Source organism: Nicotiana sylvestris, chromosome 5 (genome assembly GCF_000393655.2).
Source record: "Nicotiana sylvestris chromosome 5, ASM39365v2, whole genome shotgun sequence".
NCBI classification, from domain to species: domain Eukaryota; kingdom Viridiplantae; phylum Streptophyta; class Magnoliopsida; order Solanales; family Solanaceae; genus Nicotiana; species Nicotiana sylvestris.
The window spans coordinates 70,290,689-70,309,031 of record NC_091061.1 but is presented as its reverse complement, the minus strand read 5'-3'; the positions used below and the strand labels follow the sequence as shown (position 1 = coordinate 70,309,031).

At 42.7% G+C, this 18,343-nt stretch overlaps 1 protein-coding gene across 1 annotated transcript; it reads right to left on the bottom strand.

Annotated features, from left to right (window-relative positions):
- Positions 1-16,281: 16,281 nt before the first annotated feature.
- LOC138868795 (uncharacterized) lies at positions 16,282-16,722 on the bottom strand. The gene has a single exon (XM_070146366.1). It carries the CDS (start codon positions 16,720-16,722, stop codon positions 16,282-16,284), a length of 441 nt encoding a protein of 146 aa, XP_070002467.1.
- Positions 16,723-18,343: the final 1,621 nt, after the last annotated feature.

Sequence of the window (18,343 nt, the reverse complement as noted above, 5' to 3'; positions counted from 1 at the left end):
ACACATGCCGAGATTGCGCTTCGTCATCAATATGTAGTAATAAGAGGGGAAACCCCGCAACTTGTATCTTCTGTATGTCTGCTTGTTGGAGTTTCCATTGTGTCGATTCGATCCCGGATTTTCCCTTAGGCTTGCATTCTTTAACTGTGTTCGGATTCAGTCTCCGAGTCGGGGTCCGACTCGAGCTTAATATAACCTCGAGTTTTGCGTTTGTTCGGGCTGGCGATAATGGTTTTTTTTATTTCCTGCCCTTGGGCATTTGATTGTTTCAATAGCTTGGGGTCCAGTCTCCGAGTCGTGTCGCGGCTCGAGCTTTAATTGACCCCAAAGTATTTTCGGACTGGCAACAGTGGCACTTATGCTGCTTGGTCATTAAGACCTTGTAGTATGTGGCCCGGAGGCTTGCATAATTAACTATTTTGGATCCAGTCTCCGAATCGGGTTATGATTTTAGCTCATTTTAATCATCAAGTGTCAAAATTTTTTAGCTGGCGACAATGGCTCTTACACTGTTTGGCCATAGAGACCTTTTAATAAGAGGCCCATAGGCTTGCTTAGCTAGCGATAATGGCTCTTACGCTATTTTTGCCCATAGGTTTTTTTGTAGGCTTTGTCTTCGCTCGCTTTTAGAGTATTTTTGCCTAACCCGTCGTCAGTTCCAGAGGAACCTCAATTTCAAGTCGTTGTCGGCGATGTTTCGAGCACCTCATAAGGTTCATATATCATAGGTCGCGTAGATCGACGCTCTTACGATTTGGAGCCGACATGGTTGGAGCTCGTTTTTGCCTGTTGAGGGAAGCCTGTTTTAACCAGTTCTTTACGAAGTATATTCGAAGTTATGGCCTGCGATTTTTAGTGACAGTTGGGCGTCCTTGAGTCGCGTTATTTTGGCTGTATTAGCCATTTTGACCGTAGTCATGTGCGTTTGGAGGTAGCCATTTTTGATCGTAAAGTGATAGTTTAGGCGTCTACACCGAGGGTATGCCCTTTAGGGATTCTTACAAATGCGATTTATAGCTTAAACTTCGGGGTTTTCATGCCGTTGAGGTCTTACAATTTGTCATGCCTATTGAGGTATTATAGTTTGTATGATGTAGAATAGCTGAGTCTGCCCGCTAGGGGTCTTACAGTTTCGGATTTTCCAGTGCTCGGCGATTAGCAACAATCTCCAAGTCATCGAGTTTGTTTAAGCTTGAAGACCGCTTCTCGTGAACTCAGAGTTGCATTGCGAGGGCTTTGTCAGCCTGGGTTCTGACCCTAGGGTCGTGTGGGCGTTGAACCATTTAAGTCTCCGAGTATCTCGGGATGTATTCAGCGGAGAGGCCTTTGTTGCGAATATGCCAACATAGCCTTTTTCGAAGTATGAAATGCCCAGAAGATATTCTTTATTGCTTGGCATTAATATAGGCTGTAAATACATGTCATCTCGTTGGTGTGAGCTTAGACCGCGTGGGTGCGGCTCCTCTGATCATCTGATCCATTTACATGATTCAGTTTTGAAACTTAGCCTACCATTTATTTGCCCTTTCGAGGGGACGGTGTCCTTAAGAGAAGGCCATCGCGCATCGTCTGACTGTAGAAAAAAGGCCTGCGATTTCATCGGATCCTCTTCTGGAGGGTGTGCTACTCTGCTAATAATCTTGCTGGCAGGACCCTCTTTAGGTTGGAAGTCCGGTCAAAGAAAGAGATCACGGTGGGTCCCGCAGAGGCCTCGGATCTCCGAGTGGAGTTAGAACTTACAAATGCCTTGGCTAACTGCCTGCATATAGGTTAGCAAAAGAAAAGAAACAACAAAGGAACAGAGTAGTTCTTCCCTACTGTGGGATGTGTAGGCGACGTTTCGAGATCTGCTATGTTTTTGCCGTTTCAAGGCGCGAGCCCTTAATACAGCCTTCTGCTGTGTTCAACTAGGCTTGGCCGAGGATGTGGTTCTGCTCACCCTTTGATCCCTTCTAGGGCGGAGGCATTGATTCCGTCGATGGGTCATATGGTGAGGGATTTCCTCTCATCGCATGTAGCTCCTTGTCGAATACTTTAGTCCCACCTCTATCATGGAGTTTCATCCCTTTGGCGGAGTGTGGTCAAAGTCACCTTCGGGCCGTGTGCTCGTTGTCATTTGAATGAAACATCTATGTTTTTCAGGCTCGATGTTCCAGCCCTAGCTCAAGTGGGCTGTATAGAGGGAGCGGCCTTCCTGCTTGTTGTGGTGATCAGTGTCTGGAATCCATCAAAGATTCGAGGTGTGGGAGTGATTTGGTTCGTTAGTCCGAACTGCCCCATTAGCTTTGGCCTGACATCGTTGGTATAATTGATTGAACTATCTACACTAATAAACACATGTTTTATTTGAAATAGGTCAAATGAGGGAGGGGGTTACCAATCGCGTTAATATGAGGTCGAGGCAAAGTCTCAGCGTCCCTTTCCTTGGATACAAGGGTGTTTTTTGGGTATATTCCCCGGACATGTCTTTCCCCGGCGATGAGCCCTTTCACTCCGCATTTTATGGATCTTTGAAGGTTGTCGCCGCCCCTTTACTGTCGTGGCAATACGTCGTGGCTTGTCAACTTCATTTTTCCTGATCTCCTACCTCCCTTGGAGCTGGATCCAAGCCTGACCGCTCAATGATACTTGGTGGCAATCTCTATTGAATAGCACAATTGTCATTCTTTTGAGCCAGTGACCGCGCGTGCCCTGCGGTTCCTTAGCCGGACCATGGTTCTCTTGAAGGGGTCTTGGTCGAATAGGTCTGAGCCGCCTGGCGTTCCCAGTTTCTCTTATGGTGATCATGATGTTTGGTATAGAAATGTTGAAATCATACTCGGCTTGGCGGAGGTTCCCTGCCAACTATGCCTTGTTGAATATGGTTCCATTGGAGGTTCTTCGAAGGTGCTATCCTTGGGCTATTTCCCTATTTTTGTGAGGTAGGTTGCATCTCGAGTCATTCCTTCCATTCGCAGCGCATGGATGATACCTCCAGCCGTTTGGCATTAGCTTCTTTTGTGGGAGTCTGCTTGGATATACCGAACCCAAGGAGGTTCCCAGACGGTTGTCCATGGCCCCAATTCATGGCTGGTGCCGGGTGTGGACATCCAACTAGACTTCGGACATGCTTTGTTCAGGTCTCTGGTGAAGGCCTGTGTTGCCCGATCGTCTGAAATTGGGAGCGATCTCATTCGTCCTATTAGGGAATGGGGTGCGGCTTCCCGCGATATTTCATTTCTTCTTCGTTTAACCTCAGGTGTATCGGGCACTCTCGGTACTGCTTTTATGGCATCGGTGCGTGCTTCCGCTGAGGACCACGCTGGTATGGTAAGCAAGTCTGTGAGGTCAGGTGCCAGGCGGTGGTGCTGCGTCATGGTTTCTTTCGAGAGGGTTTCTTCGAACTTCCTCAACGAGACGGGCTCGAACTCATCATCTTGGAGGTCGATGCCTTTGAATGAGCTCGCGTAAGTGGTGGTGCGCCCGTAGGGATCTGAGGTCCTGTCGCACCTAGGGGGTTTCAGCGTTCTGGATTTTTGTGAAGCAAGTTTCGGGACTGTTTCCTTGGGAAACAGTTGCTGTAAGAGCTTCCACGAACCTGATTCGATCATTTCGAAGAGATTCCCAAGCAACCTCACTACAGCGAGGTAGGTTACCGATTCGTCGTTACTTGATCTCGCAGGTACCAGCTTGGCGTAAGGAGGTGTCTCCGGCGCTACTGCGTTGGGAGTCTCCGGACGACTTTGTAGCTGAGCAATAGCCAACTACCGTGCCTATAACATTTCAAAAATAACATGAAGATTAACTTCCTGTTCTACCCGGGCCATGGTTTTTTGAGCTTCCTTTCGGTCAATACAGTATATGCTGTCATTGGTGCACGGGGCTTCGTTGACCTGTTGCGCGCCTTGCAAACCCGCGTCTGCTTGAATCTACCTAAATGCGTTATCGGGGTCCTGCGGTGTCGCGCTAACCTATGGAGCAACAATACTGTTTTTGCCATGGTTTTCGGGGTAGTAGTTCTCGATTTTGCTTACCGAGCCGGACATTAACCTAAAATCAAAGGATCTTGGGTAAGAAAAAGTGTGAAAGTAACGTGCGTTTGTGTGACGAAACTAGCAAGAAAATAATCACTATTATTTTTAGCCCCACGGTGAGCGCCAAAATATTTACCGTGAAAATGGTAACAATAATTAAATTTGTAAATGGGATTCTAAAAATACATGATCTATTCCCGAGCTAGTTGTTAGAGCAGTTGATGCTAAGAATGTGAAGCTTAACGATGAAATGCGAGCTAAAATAAGAGAGTAATCAAACTGAAGGATCCTGTTGCCCCGATGCAAAGCCAGTCGATAAGAACCTCGGGGTCGGGACTCGAATCGAGCTTGAGCTATCGGGGGCAACCGGGAATAGGATAACAATTAAGGATACGATCAAGCAAGGCTTTTTACGGCCAAAGTTGCGCAATATAGCATGAAATAACTAAGAAGACAATAGATGTTAAAGCGGCCTCGAGCCAGTGAGAACGAACAAAATAAGAGAAAGAGAAAGAGAGATATTATTGCTTTGGTGGAGAAATGGAGCAACATCAGCCTCTTACAAAGTGGTATGGGTTCCCCTTATATAGGCGAGGGAACACAGTATGGTATAGAGTGCATTAAATGTAAATATACGGGGATGGGATGGCTAAACATGACACCAGAGCCTATTGATTCTAGCTGCGTGCCTCGGGAGTTCCCCGTCTTCATAACCTTTGCTGGTTCCCGAACAGATCCCTTAACCTTGGAGCCTCTGCAGGGCCGCGGATGATCCTCGAGATAAGGAGCCCGATCATGATCCCACAGCCTCGAGGAACTGACATGACATTCCGAATATACCTTAATGGCAGGAAATGGATTCCCCTGATTCCATAGCATACACGTATCAAGGTTGATGAGGTCATGAGAGCTATGCGTAAGATGAGTAGGGGCAGAGCGACTGGGCCAGACGAGATTCCGGTTGAATTTTGGAAGTGTGTGAGGAGAGCAGGTTTGTAGTGGTTAACTGTGTTGTTTAATGTTATTTTTAAGGCAAAGAGGATGCCAGATGAGTGGAGGTGGAGTACGGTAGTTCCATTGTATAAGAACAAACATGATATACAAATTTGTAACAATTATAGCGGTATCAAATTACTGAGTCATACAATAAAAGTGTGGAAGATGGTGGTTGAAGCGAGGATGAGGATGACAGGGTCAGTATCCAATAACTAGTTCGGGTTCATGCCGGGTCATTCTACTACAGAATCTATACACCTTGTTAGGAGGTTGGTGGAACTGTACAAAGAAAGGAAAAAGGATCTGCACATGGTGTTTATTGACCTAGAGAAAGCGTATGACAAGGTTCCTAGAGAAGTTCTCTAGAGATGCTTAGAGGTAAATGGTGTGTCGGTTCCCTATATTATGGCGATTAAGGACATGTATGTTGGGGCTAAGACTCTGGTTAGGACAGTAGGAGGCAACTCTATGAATTTTCCGGTTGTAATGGGGTTACACCATGGTTCTGCTCTCAGTCCGTCATTATTCGCCTTTGTGATGGATGCGTTAACACACCATATTCAATGGGAGGTGCCATGGTGCATGCTATTTTCTGATGACATAGTTCTAGTTGATGAGTCGCAAGCCGGTGTTAACGAGAGGCTGGAAGTTTGGAGATAGGCTCTTGAGTCTAAGGGTTTCAAGCTGAGTAGGACAAAGACAAAATACCTGGAGTGTAAGTTTAGCGCTAAGCCGGGGGAAGTGGGTATGGATGTGAGGCTTGAATCATAGGTCATCGCAAGTAGAGGCAGCTTCAAGTATCATGGGTCGGTTATCCAGGGGGGAGGGAGATTGATGAGGATGCCATACACCGTATTGGAGTAGGATGGATGAAGTGGAGGTTAGCATCTGGAGTCCTGTGTGATAAGAGAGTGCCACCGATACTCAAAGGTAAGTTCTATAAAGCGGTGGTTAGACCGGCTATGATGTATGGGGCTAAGTGTTGTCTTGTTAAGAAGTCACATATCCAAAAAATGAAATTAGCAGAAATAAGGGTGTTAAGGTGGACGTGCAGGCACACTAGGATAGATAAGATTAGGAATAATGATATTCGGGAGAAGGTGCACGTGGCTCCTATTGATGACAAGATGCGCGAAGCGAGGCTTATGTGGTTGGACCATGTTCAAAGAGAAGCCCAGATGCTCCGGTAAGGAGGTGTGAGTAGCTGGTTGTGGAGGGCATGAAAGAGGTAAAGGGCGGCCTAAGAAGTATTGGGGAGAGATGATCAGGAAAGATATGTCGAGGCTTCAAATTTCCGAGGACATGACACTTGATAGGAAGATGTCGAGGTCGAGTATTAGGGTTGTAGGTTAGGAGGTAGTTGAGTCTTGCCTGCTTTGTACCTTTGTGAGCCTAGTCTAGTAGGGGTTTTGTCTAAGATAGCTAGTCGCAATGTTGTGTCTTACTATTTTAATTTTCAGTGCAGGACCTATTTACTAGCCATCGCTTTTACTTTGCATCTTTCTTCTGGATTTCTTATTGTTCCTATTTTTTCTATGATTTCTGTGGTGAAACTGATATTGTTTCCTTTTGTCTTTTTGTTTTCTTGATCCTGGAGACTTTCGATTACAGCCTCTCTACTCCTTCGGGGTAGGGGTAAGGTTTGCGTACACATTACCTTCCCCAGACCCCACTAGTGAGATTTTACTGGGTTGTTGTTGTTATTTGCATATGTTATGGCATCAGTGCAGTTGAAAGAGATAAAGGAACAACTTGAGGAATTTCTTGATAAGGGTTTCATCGGGCCAAGTGTTTCATCTTGGGATGCTCTGATTCTGTTTGTGCAGAAGAAGAATGGTACTTTGGATGTGTATTGATTATAGGTAGTTGAACAAAGTTACAATCAAGAAGAGGTACCTATTACTGCACATCGATTACTTGTTTGACCAACTTCAGTGTGCCAGAGTGTTCTTAAAGATTGACTTGAGGTCAAGGTATCATCGGCTGAAGTTTCGGGATTCGGATATCCCAAAGACTACTTTTAGAACTCGGTATGGTTACTATGAGTTTTTAGTAATGTCATTTGGGTTGACCAATGACCTAGCATCATTTATGCACCTGATGAATAGTATATTCCAACCATATCTTGATTCATTCGTCATCATGTTTATTAACGACATCTTGGTACAGTCTTGCAGCTAGGAGGATCATGAGCAGCATTTGAGGATCATGCTCCAGAATTTGAGGGAGAAGAAGTTATACCCAAAATTCTTGAAGTATGAGTTCTGGCTTTGATTCAGTGGTGTTTGTTTTCTAGTGAGGGGATCAAGGTAGCTACGAAGAAGATTGAGGCAGTTAAGGGTTGGCCTAGACCATCTTTAGCTACTGAGATTTGGAGTTTTCGTGGTTTAGCCGGATGTTATCTCCATTTCATAGAGGATTTCTCATCTACTGCCACACCTTTGACTAGATTGACCCAGAAGGGGGCTCCTTTCAGATTGTCTGAGGAGTGTGAGGCAAGATTTCAAAGGCTCAAGACTACATTGACCATAACCTAATGTTGGTGTTGCTTACGGGTTCGGGGTCTTACACTGTGCATTATGATGCATCACGTATTGGGCTTGGCATGATGTTGATGCAAGATAGTTGGGTGATTTCTTACACGTATCGGTAGTTGAAGGTTCATGACAAGAATTACCCGATACACAAATTAGAGGTGGAATCTATTGTTCATGCATTAAAGATTGGGAGGCACAATTTTTGTGGTGTCTCATGCAAGGTCTATACTGACCACCAGAGTTTCCAGTATTTGTTCAAGCAGAGGGATCTTAATTTGCAGCAACAGAGGTGGTTATAGTTGTTGAAATACTATGATATCACTATTCTGTATCATATCAGGAAGGCCAATGTTGTGGCTGATGCCTTGAGTAGAAAGGCCGAGAGTATGGCCAGCTTGGCATATTTACCGGTAGCAGAGAGGCCACTCACCATAAATTTTTAGGCTTTAGCCAATTAGTTTGTGAGGCTGGACGTTTCGAAGCCTAGATGAGTTCTTGCGCGTGTGGTTTCTCGATCTTTTTTGTATGAGCGCATTAGAGAGAGTTAGTATGATGGCCCTTATTTACTTGTCCTTAAGTACACGGTACAGAATGGCGATGCCAAGGAGGTTTCTATCGGATATGACGGGGTGTTTTTGATGCAGGGCCGAATGTGTGCCTAATATGGATGGGTTGCATGAGTTGATCCTTGGGGAGGCCCACAATTCACGGTATCCTCATTATTGTTGGAGAAGAATAAAGAAATATATAGTGGAGTATGTGGCTCGGTGCTTGAACTGCCAGTAGGTGAAGTACGAGCATTAGGAGGTCGGGCGGTTTGCTTCAGAGACTTGCGATTCTCAAGTGGAAGTGGGAGCGTATTACTATGGATTTCATTTTTAGGCTCCTACGAACTTTCAAGAAATTTGATGTAGTATGGGTGATTGTGGATAGGCCGACCAAATCAACTCATTTTATTTTGGTAGTGAATACCTATTCTTCGGACCAACTGGCTTAGATCTATAGTCGTGTGATTGTTCATATCCATGGTGTGTTGGTCTCCATTATCTTCGATCGAGGAATGCAATTTACATCGTATTTCTAGAGTGTTGTGCAATGTGAGTTAGGCACATGGGTTGAGTTGAGTACTACATTCCACCCCCAGACGGACAGGCAGTCCAAGCGCACCATTCAGAACTTGGAGAATATGATACATGCATGTGTTATAGATTTCAGGGGGTTCATGGGATCAGTTCCTACCGCTTGCAGAGTTCACCTACAAAAACAGTTACCAATCTAGTATTCAGATGGTACCTTTTGAGGCCTTATTTGGGAGATGTTGTTGTTCTCCAGTTGGTTGGTTTATATTGGGAGAGGCTAGGTTGTGGGACACTGATTTGGTTCGGTATGCCTTTGAGAAGGTCAAGTTGATTCAGGATCGCTTCGTACAACACAGTCTAGGAAGAAAAGTTGTGCTGGTCGGAGGACTCGTGATGTAGCATTTATGCTAGGAGAGAGGGTTTTTCTCCCGGTTTCTCCCATGAAGGATGTGATGAGCTTCGGTAAGAAGGGCAAGTTGATCCCTAGGTATATTGGTCCTTTTGAGATCCTTGAGAGAGTTGGTGAGGTGGCCTACAAACTTGCATTGCCACCCGGGTTATCGACAGTTCACTAGGTATTCCATGTTTCCATGCTCCGAAAGTATTATGGTGATCCATCACATATATTAGATTTCATCTCAGTGCAATTGGACAAGGAATTGACCTATATTAAGGACCCGGTGGCCATCTTGGACAGGCAGGTCCAAAAGTTGAGATCAAAGAACATTGCTTTAGTGAAGGTCCAATGGAGGGGTCATACGTTCGAGGAGGTGACCTGGGTAACCAAGCATGACATGCGGTGTCGTTATCTTCACCTTTTTGTCACATTAGGTATGGCCTTATGCACGTTCGAGGATGAACATTTGTTTTAAGAGGGGAGAATGTAATGACCTAATCAGTTGTTTTGTGTATTTATGCCCCGTTTCCCTTTTTGATGCTTCACACATGTGTACTTGTAGTTTTATGACTTGCCAGGTTAGTTAGTTTCGTTCCGGAAAGGTTTTGGGTTAATTTGGACCCTTTGGTACTTAGTTTAGAACCCTAAGTTGAAAATGTTGAGCAAGGTTTGAATTTTATGATGACTACCCTGGAACATTATTTTGATGGCTCTGATGGGTTTGTATCGTGATTTTGGACTTGGTCGTATGCACAGAATCAAATTCGGAGGTCCTTAGGTTAAATTGACTTGTTTTCCCGAAAGTTGGAAAATTAAGGTGTAGAAGTTTTCCAAGTTTGATTGTAGGTTGACTTTTTGGCTATTATGTTCAGAATTTAGTTTTGGGACTTGGAATAGGTCAAATTTGCTATTTGGAACTAGCCTCCAAAATTTTATGTCATTTGGTGTTTATTTGATAGGATTTAGAATCTTGGTTGCAATTAAAGAATTCTTGATCTTTTCTTCAAAATTCATGCGCTTTGCTGTCTAATTTGTAGTTTTAGATGTTATTTTTGCGTTTTGTCACGTGAACAAGTTCATAAGATGTTTTTGACTTGTGTAGATGTTTTTTGGAGCCCTGATGGCTCGAGTGAGTTTCAGATGTGTCTCAAAAAGGTTTGAACTCAAATACAGGTTGCTGGTGTGTTGGTATTGCTGTTGTCGCAATTGCGAGCACCAATATCGCAATTGCGAACATGATAGGGGGCTCATGTATCGCAATTGTGATACCCTTTTCGCATATTCAAAGTCAAGCCTTAGGTGGGTTAGTTTGCATTTGCGATAAATTGATTGCATTTACAAGGAGGACAGACTTCGTGTTTGCAAATTCTGCGTCACATTTGCGAAATCTCCTGGGCTTTTCAGTAGCCGCAATTGCGAGACTTTCTTCGCAATTGTGACGGTTCGCAATCGTGAACCTAATGTCGCAATTGCACATCTGAAACTGAATAAAAGGCTGGAAAGTCGGGATTCCATCTTATATCTCTCATTTTAGAACCCTAGAGTTGGTGGGAGACGACTTGGAGAGGGGATTTTCATCTGAAATCATTGGGTAAGCAGTTTTAATCAATTTCCAACTATGTTTCATGATTATATATGATATTTAACATCAAATTTATGAGAATCAAAGAGAGATTTTAGGAATTTTTTTCTATGTTTTAAAAAATGTAAATTTGGATTTTGGAGAGTCTATTTGGACTCAAACTTGAAAACTAAACACATATATAGACTCATAAGGTTATGGGTAGTTGGAATCTTTCCTTGGACCGAATTTTGACCGGGCCGGCCCGGGGTTTACTTTTGTTTACTTTTGGGGGATTGTGTAAGGATCATAGTTTTATCAATGTAATTGATTTTTCTTGCATTGTTTGATATTATTAAGTCATTTTTTTAGATTTGAGCTGTTTTTAAGGGAAATGCTATTTTTGAGTGTTGATTTGGCCTAGTTGAGGTGAATATCTTGCCTAACTTTGTGTGGGGAACTACCCTTCAGAATTTTGGTTGATTGTGTTATTTGTACTATGTGGAAGACGTGTACACGGGCTATATATGGTGTTTTGATTGGTTTAAACTATTAGACTTCTTCCATGTATTTAATTGAATTTGTTATAACATGTTATATCTTTCATTGTTAAATTTACCCTCACATGCTCTATCTAATGTTATATCTTTCATTGTTAAATTTACCCAGACCCCACTCTGCGGGATTTTACTGGGTCGTTGTTGTTGTATGCTCTATCTAATGTTGTTATCACTTGTTCTATCATTTATTGTTGTAATTTATCTTATATACGTTAGTTGGAGTTGTTACCTCTCTTATTGTCTTGTTACCTCTTTTATTGTTGAATTACTCTTACTTGAAGTTGTTATTTCGTGGAAATATCTTCTTGATGGGTTATTGATGTTGAAGTTGTCAAAGTCATTCTCACGTTGAGGTTGAAGTTGATGAGATATCTTTCCTTGTTGAGTATTCCTCATTCATTTTGTTATTGTTGAGACTCTTGTACACATTGTGGTTGGGCCATAGACTTTTCATTATGGTAACATTGGTAATGTTGATTTTGGCAAGTGTTGTGACATATGGGCACCTGTGGTGCGAGTTGATTATTGTATTGTGATATTGATATGCATGCGGCGGTATACAGATAGGGATTGATACGCATGTAGTGAGATTAGGTCGGATTTATACGTGTGTTGCTAGTAAGGAAATTACTTGAAGCCACATAGTGAGAAAATGGGGCTAAAACGCGTGTAGCTATTTTGGGTAAATATTTTTAAAAATAAATGCAAGGCTCACGCGGTAATATAAAGAAAGATTATTATTGTGACATATGAAACGAGATTGTGAGGTGTGACACCTCGTTTTTTATTCTTGTTGTACATTCTACGTTAAAGAGGCTTGTTTGTTGAATAGTTTTGTTATCTCTTCATCTGCCTTACCTGTATTTATCGTATTGATTTCTTGTTGTTCTTATCACGTGTTCACTCCTTGTTGCCTCTATTGCTTTAACTTCCATTGTTAGCTTAGTTTATTGAGCTGCTTTATTGTCATTCATTTCCTCACTTTCCATTATTTGACTATACTATATTATGTTCAGTTTTCTAGTCCTAGTAGGTGTCTTGACCTGGCCTCGTTACTACTTGACCGATATTAGGCTTGATACTTACTGGGTACAGTTGTTGTGCACTCATGCTACAGTTCTGCACATTCTTGTGCAGATCTATGTACATCTATTCGTGTTGGACGCCAGTGATTGTTCAATTATTTCTAGAGATTTCAAGGTTTACCTGCTTGATGCTCGCATGTATCGGAGTCACCTTCCCTAATTTCCTTTACCGATGTTTATCCTATTACCATACAATGTTTTATTAGATTGTATGCGGCGAAATAAGAGGACTTGATTTCTCGCTATCAAGCCACTTTGGAAGAATGCCTCAAGACCCTGAGGATGTGAAGCCACGATCGAGTTCCCTCCCTCGGGTCCCGACTCGAAGAAGACGAAGGACGAGGCTAGAACAGAAGGGGAAGTTCCCTAGGCACATGGCTAGGTCTGACAGGGCCAGCCTATCTAGAGCCTACGCCGAAGCATGGCGTCTAACCGTCACATATCCATACTTTACAATTAATGCCCATGTACTATAGCCGGGTTCCCCTCCTATATAAAGGGAACCCACACTACCTTGTAAAGGGCTGATGTTGCTCCAACTATTCTACTCAAGTGCAATAATATCTCTCTCTCTCTCTTCTCTCTAACTTATTCGTTCTCTCTGACTCGAGGCCACTTTAGCATTTATAGCTGTCTTACTTGATCTTCATTTATTGCTCGATCTTGGCCATAAGGAGCCTTGTTTAATCATATCTTAACTGTTATCCCATTCCGACTACCCTCAATAGCTCGAGATCGAGCCCAGGTATCAACCCCGAGGCCCTCCATCAACCGGTCCGAAGCTAGGGCAGTAAGCCCCTTGGTTTGATTATTTCTTTGTTTTAGCTCGGATTTCATCGTTAAACTTCATATCCTTAGCATTATATACTCTAACAAATAACATAAAAATAGATCACGTAATTTTAGAATCCCATTTACAAATTTAATTATTGTTACCATTTTCACGGTAAACAGTTTGGCGCCCACTATGGGGCTAAATATAATAGTGATTATTTTCTTGCTAGTTTCATTGCTCAAACACAAGTTATATTTCACACTTTTTCTTGTCCAAGATCTCTTGATTTCAGGTCAAAATGTCTGGCTCGGCAAATAGGGTTGAGAACAACTACCTCGCAAAATCACGGCGAAAGCGGTGTGGCTGCTCCAGTCATTGGCACGACGCCGCAGAACCCCGATAATGCATCTGGACCGATTTCAGTGGACGCGGGTTCGCAAGACGCACGCACAGCAGGCCGACGAAGCCTCACACGCCGACGGGAACATACAACGTATCGACCGAGAGGAAGCCTGAAAAACCCTGGCTCGGGAAGCACAAGAAGTTAGTCTTCACGATATTTTTGAAATGTTGCAGGCACAGTAGTTGGCTATCGCTCGGTTGCAAAGCCACCCGGAGATTCCCAATACATTAGTGCCGGAAACGGCTCCCCCCGCCGAACGAGTACCCGAGAGATCAAGCAACAACGGCTCGATAACCGACCCTGCCATATCAAAGATGCTTGGGGATCTCTTCAGGGGCAGATTTACTTTGGCCCAAGTGGTGTCACGTGTCACCGCTTCGTCAAAAATCTTTACTAATTATTTGTATATAATTCAAATGAAAAATCAAAAAACAGATAAAAAAGAATAAACTGACACCACTTGTCACAAAGAGATTTGTAGCTTAAAAGGTCAAAGACTGGAGAATTCTATGTGAGGGCGCGAGTTCGAACTTCCATTGGCCTGTTTTATATTTTAATATTTTTATGCCTCATCTGAAAAGAATCCTAAGTCATAACTGAAGAGACCAGTACAATACAAATTTCAAATCGGAGGGACGCTGCTGCTTCCTTTGTTAGTTGTATTTTTTTTATTGGTGTTTTTAAAAATATGATATTATATTTATTTATTTATTTATTTATTTATTCACGTCTAATAGTGACACTGCTTACCAAAATTCCTGCGTACGCCACTAGATCTCTCCAAAAGGATCGAGTCAGGTTCATGGAAGTTCATGTGACGGTCGTCCCCCGAGGAAGCAGTTCCGGAACCCATTTCAAAGAAGTTCGGAATGCCAAAACTCCCTGTGTACAACGGGACCCCATATCCCGACGATCACATCACTGCTTATACATGCGCGGGTAAAGGCAACGACCCTCAAGATGATGAGTCTGGGCCTATCTTATTGAAAAGGTTCGGGGAAACACTCTCAAAAGGAACCATGATGTGGTGTCGTGACCTAGCACCCGACCCCACAAACTCGCTCACTGTGTCGGTAGATTCCTCCATATAGACATGCGCCGATGCCATCGAAGCAGAGATAGGAGAGCCCGACACATCCAGGGCCGAACAAAGGGAAAATGAAATGCCACGGGAATTCGCACCTCATTCCCCGATGGAACGAACGAGATCACCCCAGTTTCGGGTGACTGGGCAATACAGGCCTTCACCCAAAGCCTAAACATACCAAGCCCACGACTTCGGGGCAAGTCAAACAAAACTTGATCAGATACCCAGCCAAGATCTGGTCGAATGCCCGTGCCCGACACCAACCATGAATCAAGGTAATGGATGACCATCTGGGAGCCTCGTCGGGCTCAATATACCCAAGCAGGCTCCCGGTAAAGAAACTAATGCCAAACAGAGGGAGTAACACCCATGCACCGCGGATAGGAGGAACTCCCCAAGATGCAATCTACCTCGCGACGATCGGGAAATGGCCCTGGCAACATCCTCGAGTAATCTTTAACAAAGCCAGATTCGACGAGGACGCACGGCCGGCAGGGGCACCTCGCCCATTAGAGTACAATTTCAGCATTGCTATACCAAACATCGTGTTCACCATAAGCGAAACCAGGGACTCCAAACGGCTCAGACCTATTCGACCGAATCCCCCTCAAAGGAATCACAACCCAGCGCAGGAACTACATGGTGCGCACGACCACAGGGTTGAAATTGGCCATCAGCTCAGGAGGAAAATAGTCGTGCTACTCAATAAAAATCACCACCGAGTATTGTCGAGCGATCAGGCTCGAATTCAGCCCTGAGGGAGGAAGGCAACCAGGAAGAACAAAGAAAATAGGCCGTGACGTATTGCCACGATAGTGGAGGAGCGGCGACACCCTCCAAAAAATTGTCCAAGTGAAATAGGGAAAATGAACCCCAAAGGTGAGTATTTAAAAAGGCTTCAGGTGGGGGTAGCGTGCCTGTGCCAACGCAATATGCCTATACTTCACTGGTTTTCAAAGTTGCTGAGAGGGATGGCGTGCCACAATCCATGCGTTGCACTAAACCTGGCCCGCTCCCAGTTGTTTTCTTTTTATTTTTTTCCATTTCTTGCTTCTACACTCACCCTAATTGATAACTTGTTACGATATAAACCCGAATTGACTTCCAAACTTTCATATAAGTATGAAACAATTCCTACATTATAACATTCTTTCTGTTGAATGTATGCAACTTGTTACACACAAATTCATCTCATTCACAAAACTCCTTATTATGTTCCAACACCCTTAAACATATATTTTCATTTCAAAATGATGTACTTCTATCCCATAGGTCTCCTTTAATACTTGAATACGTTATTCCCAAATACGAATGACGCATTTTTAAATCTTAAATCATTTGGAAATTTTAACGGGGCCTTACATCCTCCCCCACTTAAGATCATTCATCCTCGAATGAGGGTCAACGTTCACTATTAGCACCCAATGAGTCTCAGTTGTCACCTTACACTCTTAACAGTCCTAAATTTTGACTAACTCCTAGAATTTCAAAAAAATTTGCGAGAGTCTCCTTTGTAACTAGGCTTATCCACCTGCCAGATAATCCCAGAAACACATCCTAACAATATACACATAATCCAATGACATAACACAACGCAAAATAACACCAACTGTGGCCTCATAAGCAATATATAGCCCAAAAGGAACACCTTTACATCAACAGAACAAGTGATACAAAATTCATATGCGACAATTTCATAAAAAGATTACATGGCTATTCAAAGAAGTAAGGATGCTTCTTCTTCATCTCTTCCTAGGCCTCCAAAGTAGCCTCTTCAACCTACTGGTTTCACCATAGCATTTTCACGGAGGCAACTTCTTTATTCCTTAACTTTCGGACTTGCCTATCAAGAATGGCAACTGGAATTTCTTCACATGATAGTTCTTCATTAGCCTCTATAGTCTCAACTGGTATGATAAGTGATGGATCTCCGATTACTTTCTTCAATATAGACACATGTAATACCGGGTGCACTAATGACATCTCAGGTGGTAGCTCAAGCTTGTACGCCACCTGACCAATCCTCGGAACGATTTTGTACGGCCCAACATACCTCGGACTTAATTTCCCTTTCTTTCCAAATCGCATTATACCTTTTATGGGGGAAACCTTCAGGAATACCCAATCATCTTCTTTGAACTCCAAATCTCTTCGACGAACATCCGAATAGGACTTTTGGCGACTCTGAGCAATTTTCAACTGCTCTTTAATCATTTTAACCTTTTCCATAGCTTGATGTACGAGGTCTGGTCCTATCAACTCAGCTTCCCCAATCTCGAACCACCCAATGGGAGATCTACATCTCCTACCATATAATGCCTCAAATGGTGTTATCGAATACTAGTGTGGAAGCTATTGTTGTAAGCAAATTCTATGAGTGGCAAATGATCATCCCACCTACCCAAGAAGTCAATAACACAAGCACACAACATATCCTCAAGCATTTTAAAAGTCCGCTCTGCTTGCCTATCAGTCTGTGGATGAAAGGTTGTCCTAAGATTCACCTGAGTACCCAAACCTTGCTGAAATTTCTTCCAAAAGCTAGTTCTGAACTGAGCCCCTCGATCTGAAATGATGGAAACTGGAGTGCCATGAAGTCTGACTATTTCCTTTATATAAAACTAAGCATATCGTTCCGCTGTGTTAGTAGATTTGCCTGGCAATAAATATGCTGATTTCGTGAGTGGCACACCTCCTTTTTCTACCCCGAAAGGGTATAAGGGAGTTTTTTCCAATTTAAGTGACAATCGGAATGGGATTATTTATTTAAATTTAGAGTTGCCACTTCGTATAATTTATGGTGTCCCAAGTCAAGGTTTAAAATTCCGAATCGAGGAGATTTGACTCTGTTTTATAGTCTGCAAACACAGAAATCCGGGTAAGGAATTCTGTTAACCTGGGAGAAGGTGTTAGATATTACCGGGTTCCGTGGTTTAAGCACATCGCTTTGATCATACTTGGCTTAATCAAATTATTTAGTTACTTATTTTAGAACCTATGTGCATTTACCTCTTTTAATTAGGAAATTATCTTTAAAAGCAGGTCACGTGTACGTGTACCCATTTGTTTGGCGCGTCATAAATCATGTCATGCGTACGTGTCCATAATTAATAGCGTTTTATTAATATTAAGAAAGTTTAGTCGAAGTTGCGTGAACGCATACTCCGATTTTGTTTTTAAGATAGTAATTATGTCACGTGAACGAGTACACAATCACGATGATTTATTATTAATCGCGCCTAAAGCAAGCTACGATGTTCAAGACTTGTCACTAAACTGACTTGAGATGACTTGTAAAGGCCAAAGTTAGGGATGTTATTGTAGATCAATGGTATTGCTAAATTATTAAAGATAGCTACAACTTTACAAATTGCTAAAGTTTACATCTTGAAGCCACTTAACGTCATGAGCCTATTAGCAGGGGATCCATTTGGCCTATTTGAAGCTAAGGGTTATTTAATTGAAGTCATCTATTAAGAAAGAAAGGAAAAATAAATTGCAATAATGAGGGCTAAAGTATCATATTAGATAAAATATATTCACTGCCAATAAACTAGTAATTAGCCAAATTCAAACATCTTGAAAGACAAGATCCTGTTGAAATCGATTAAAACCCAGGTTGTATTAATAAAAATTATTCACTCTAAATCATTAATCTAATACATTTAATAGCTCATCCTTTTTATTTATGGAAGTTATCTAAATTTTAAAGATACAACATAACAATAAAATTAGAATTGAGGACTACGGAAAATAATTGGAATAAGCACAAAGTTCAGACATATCCACTTAAATGTCCTTTCGAAACTAGGCTCAACAGAAGGCTATGTAAAATTAGTAAAGATCAGCT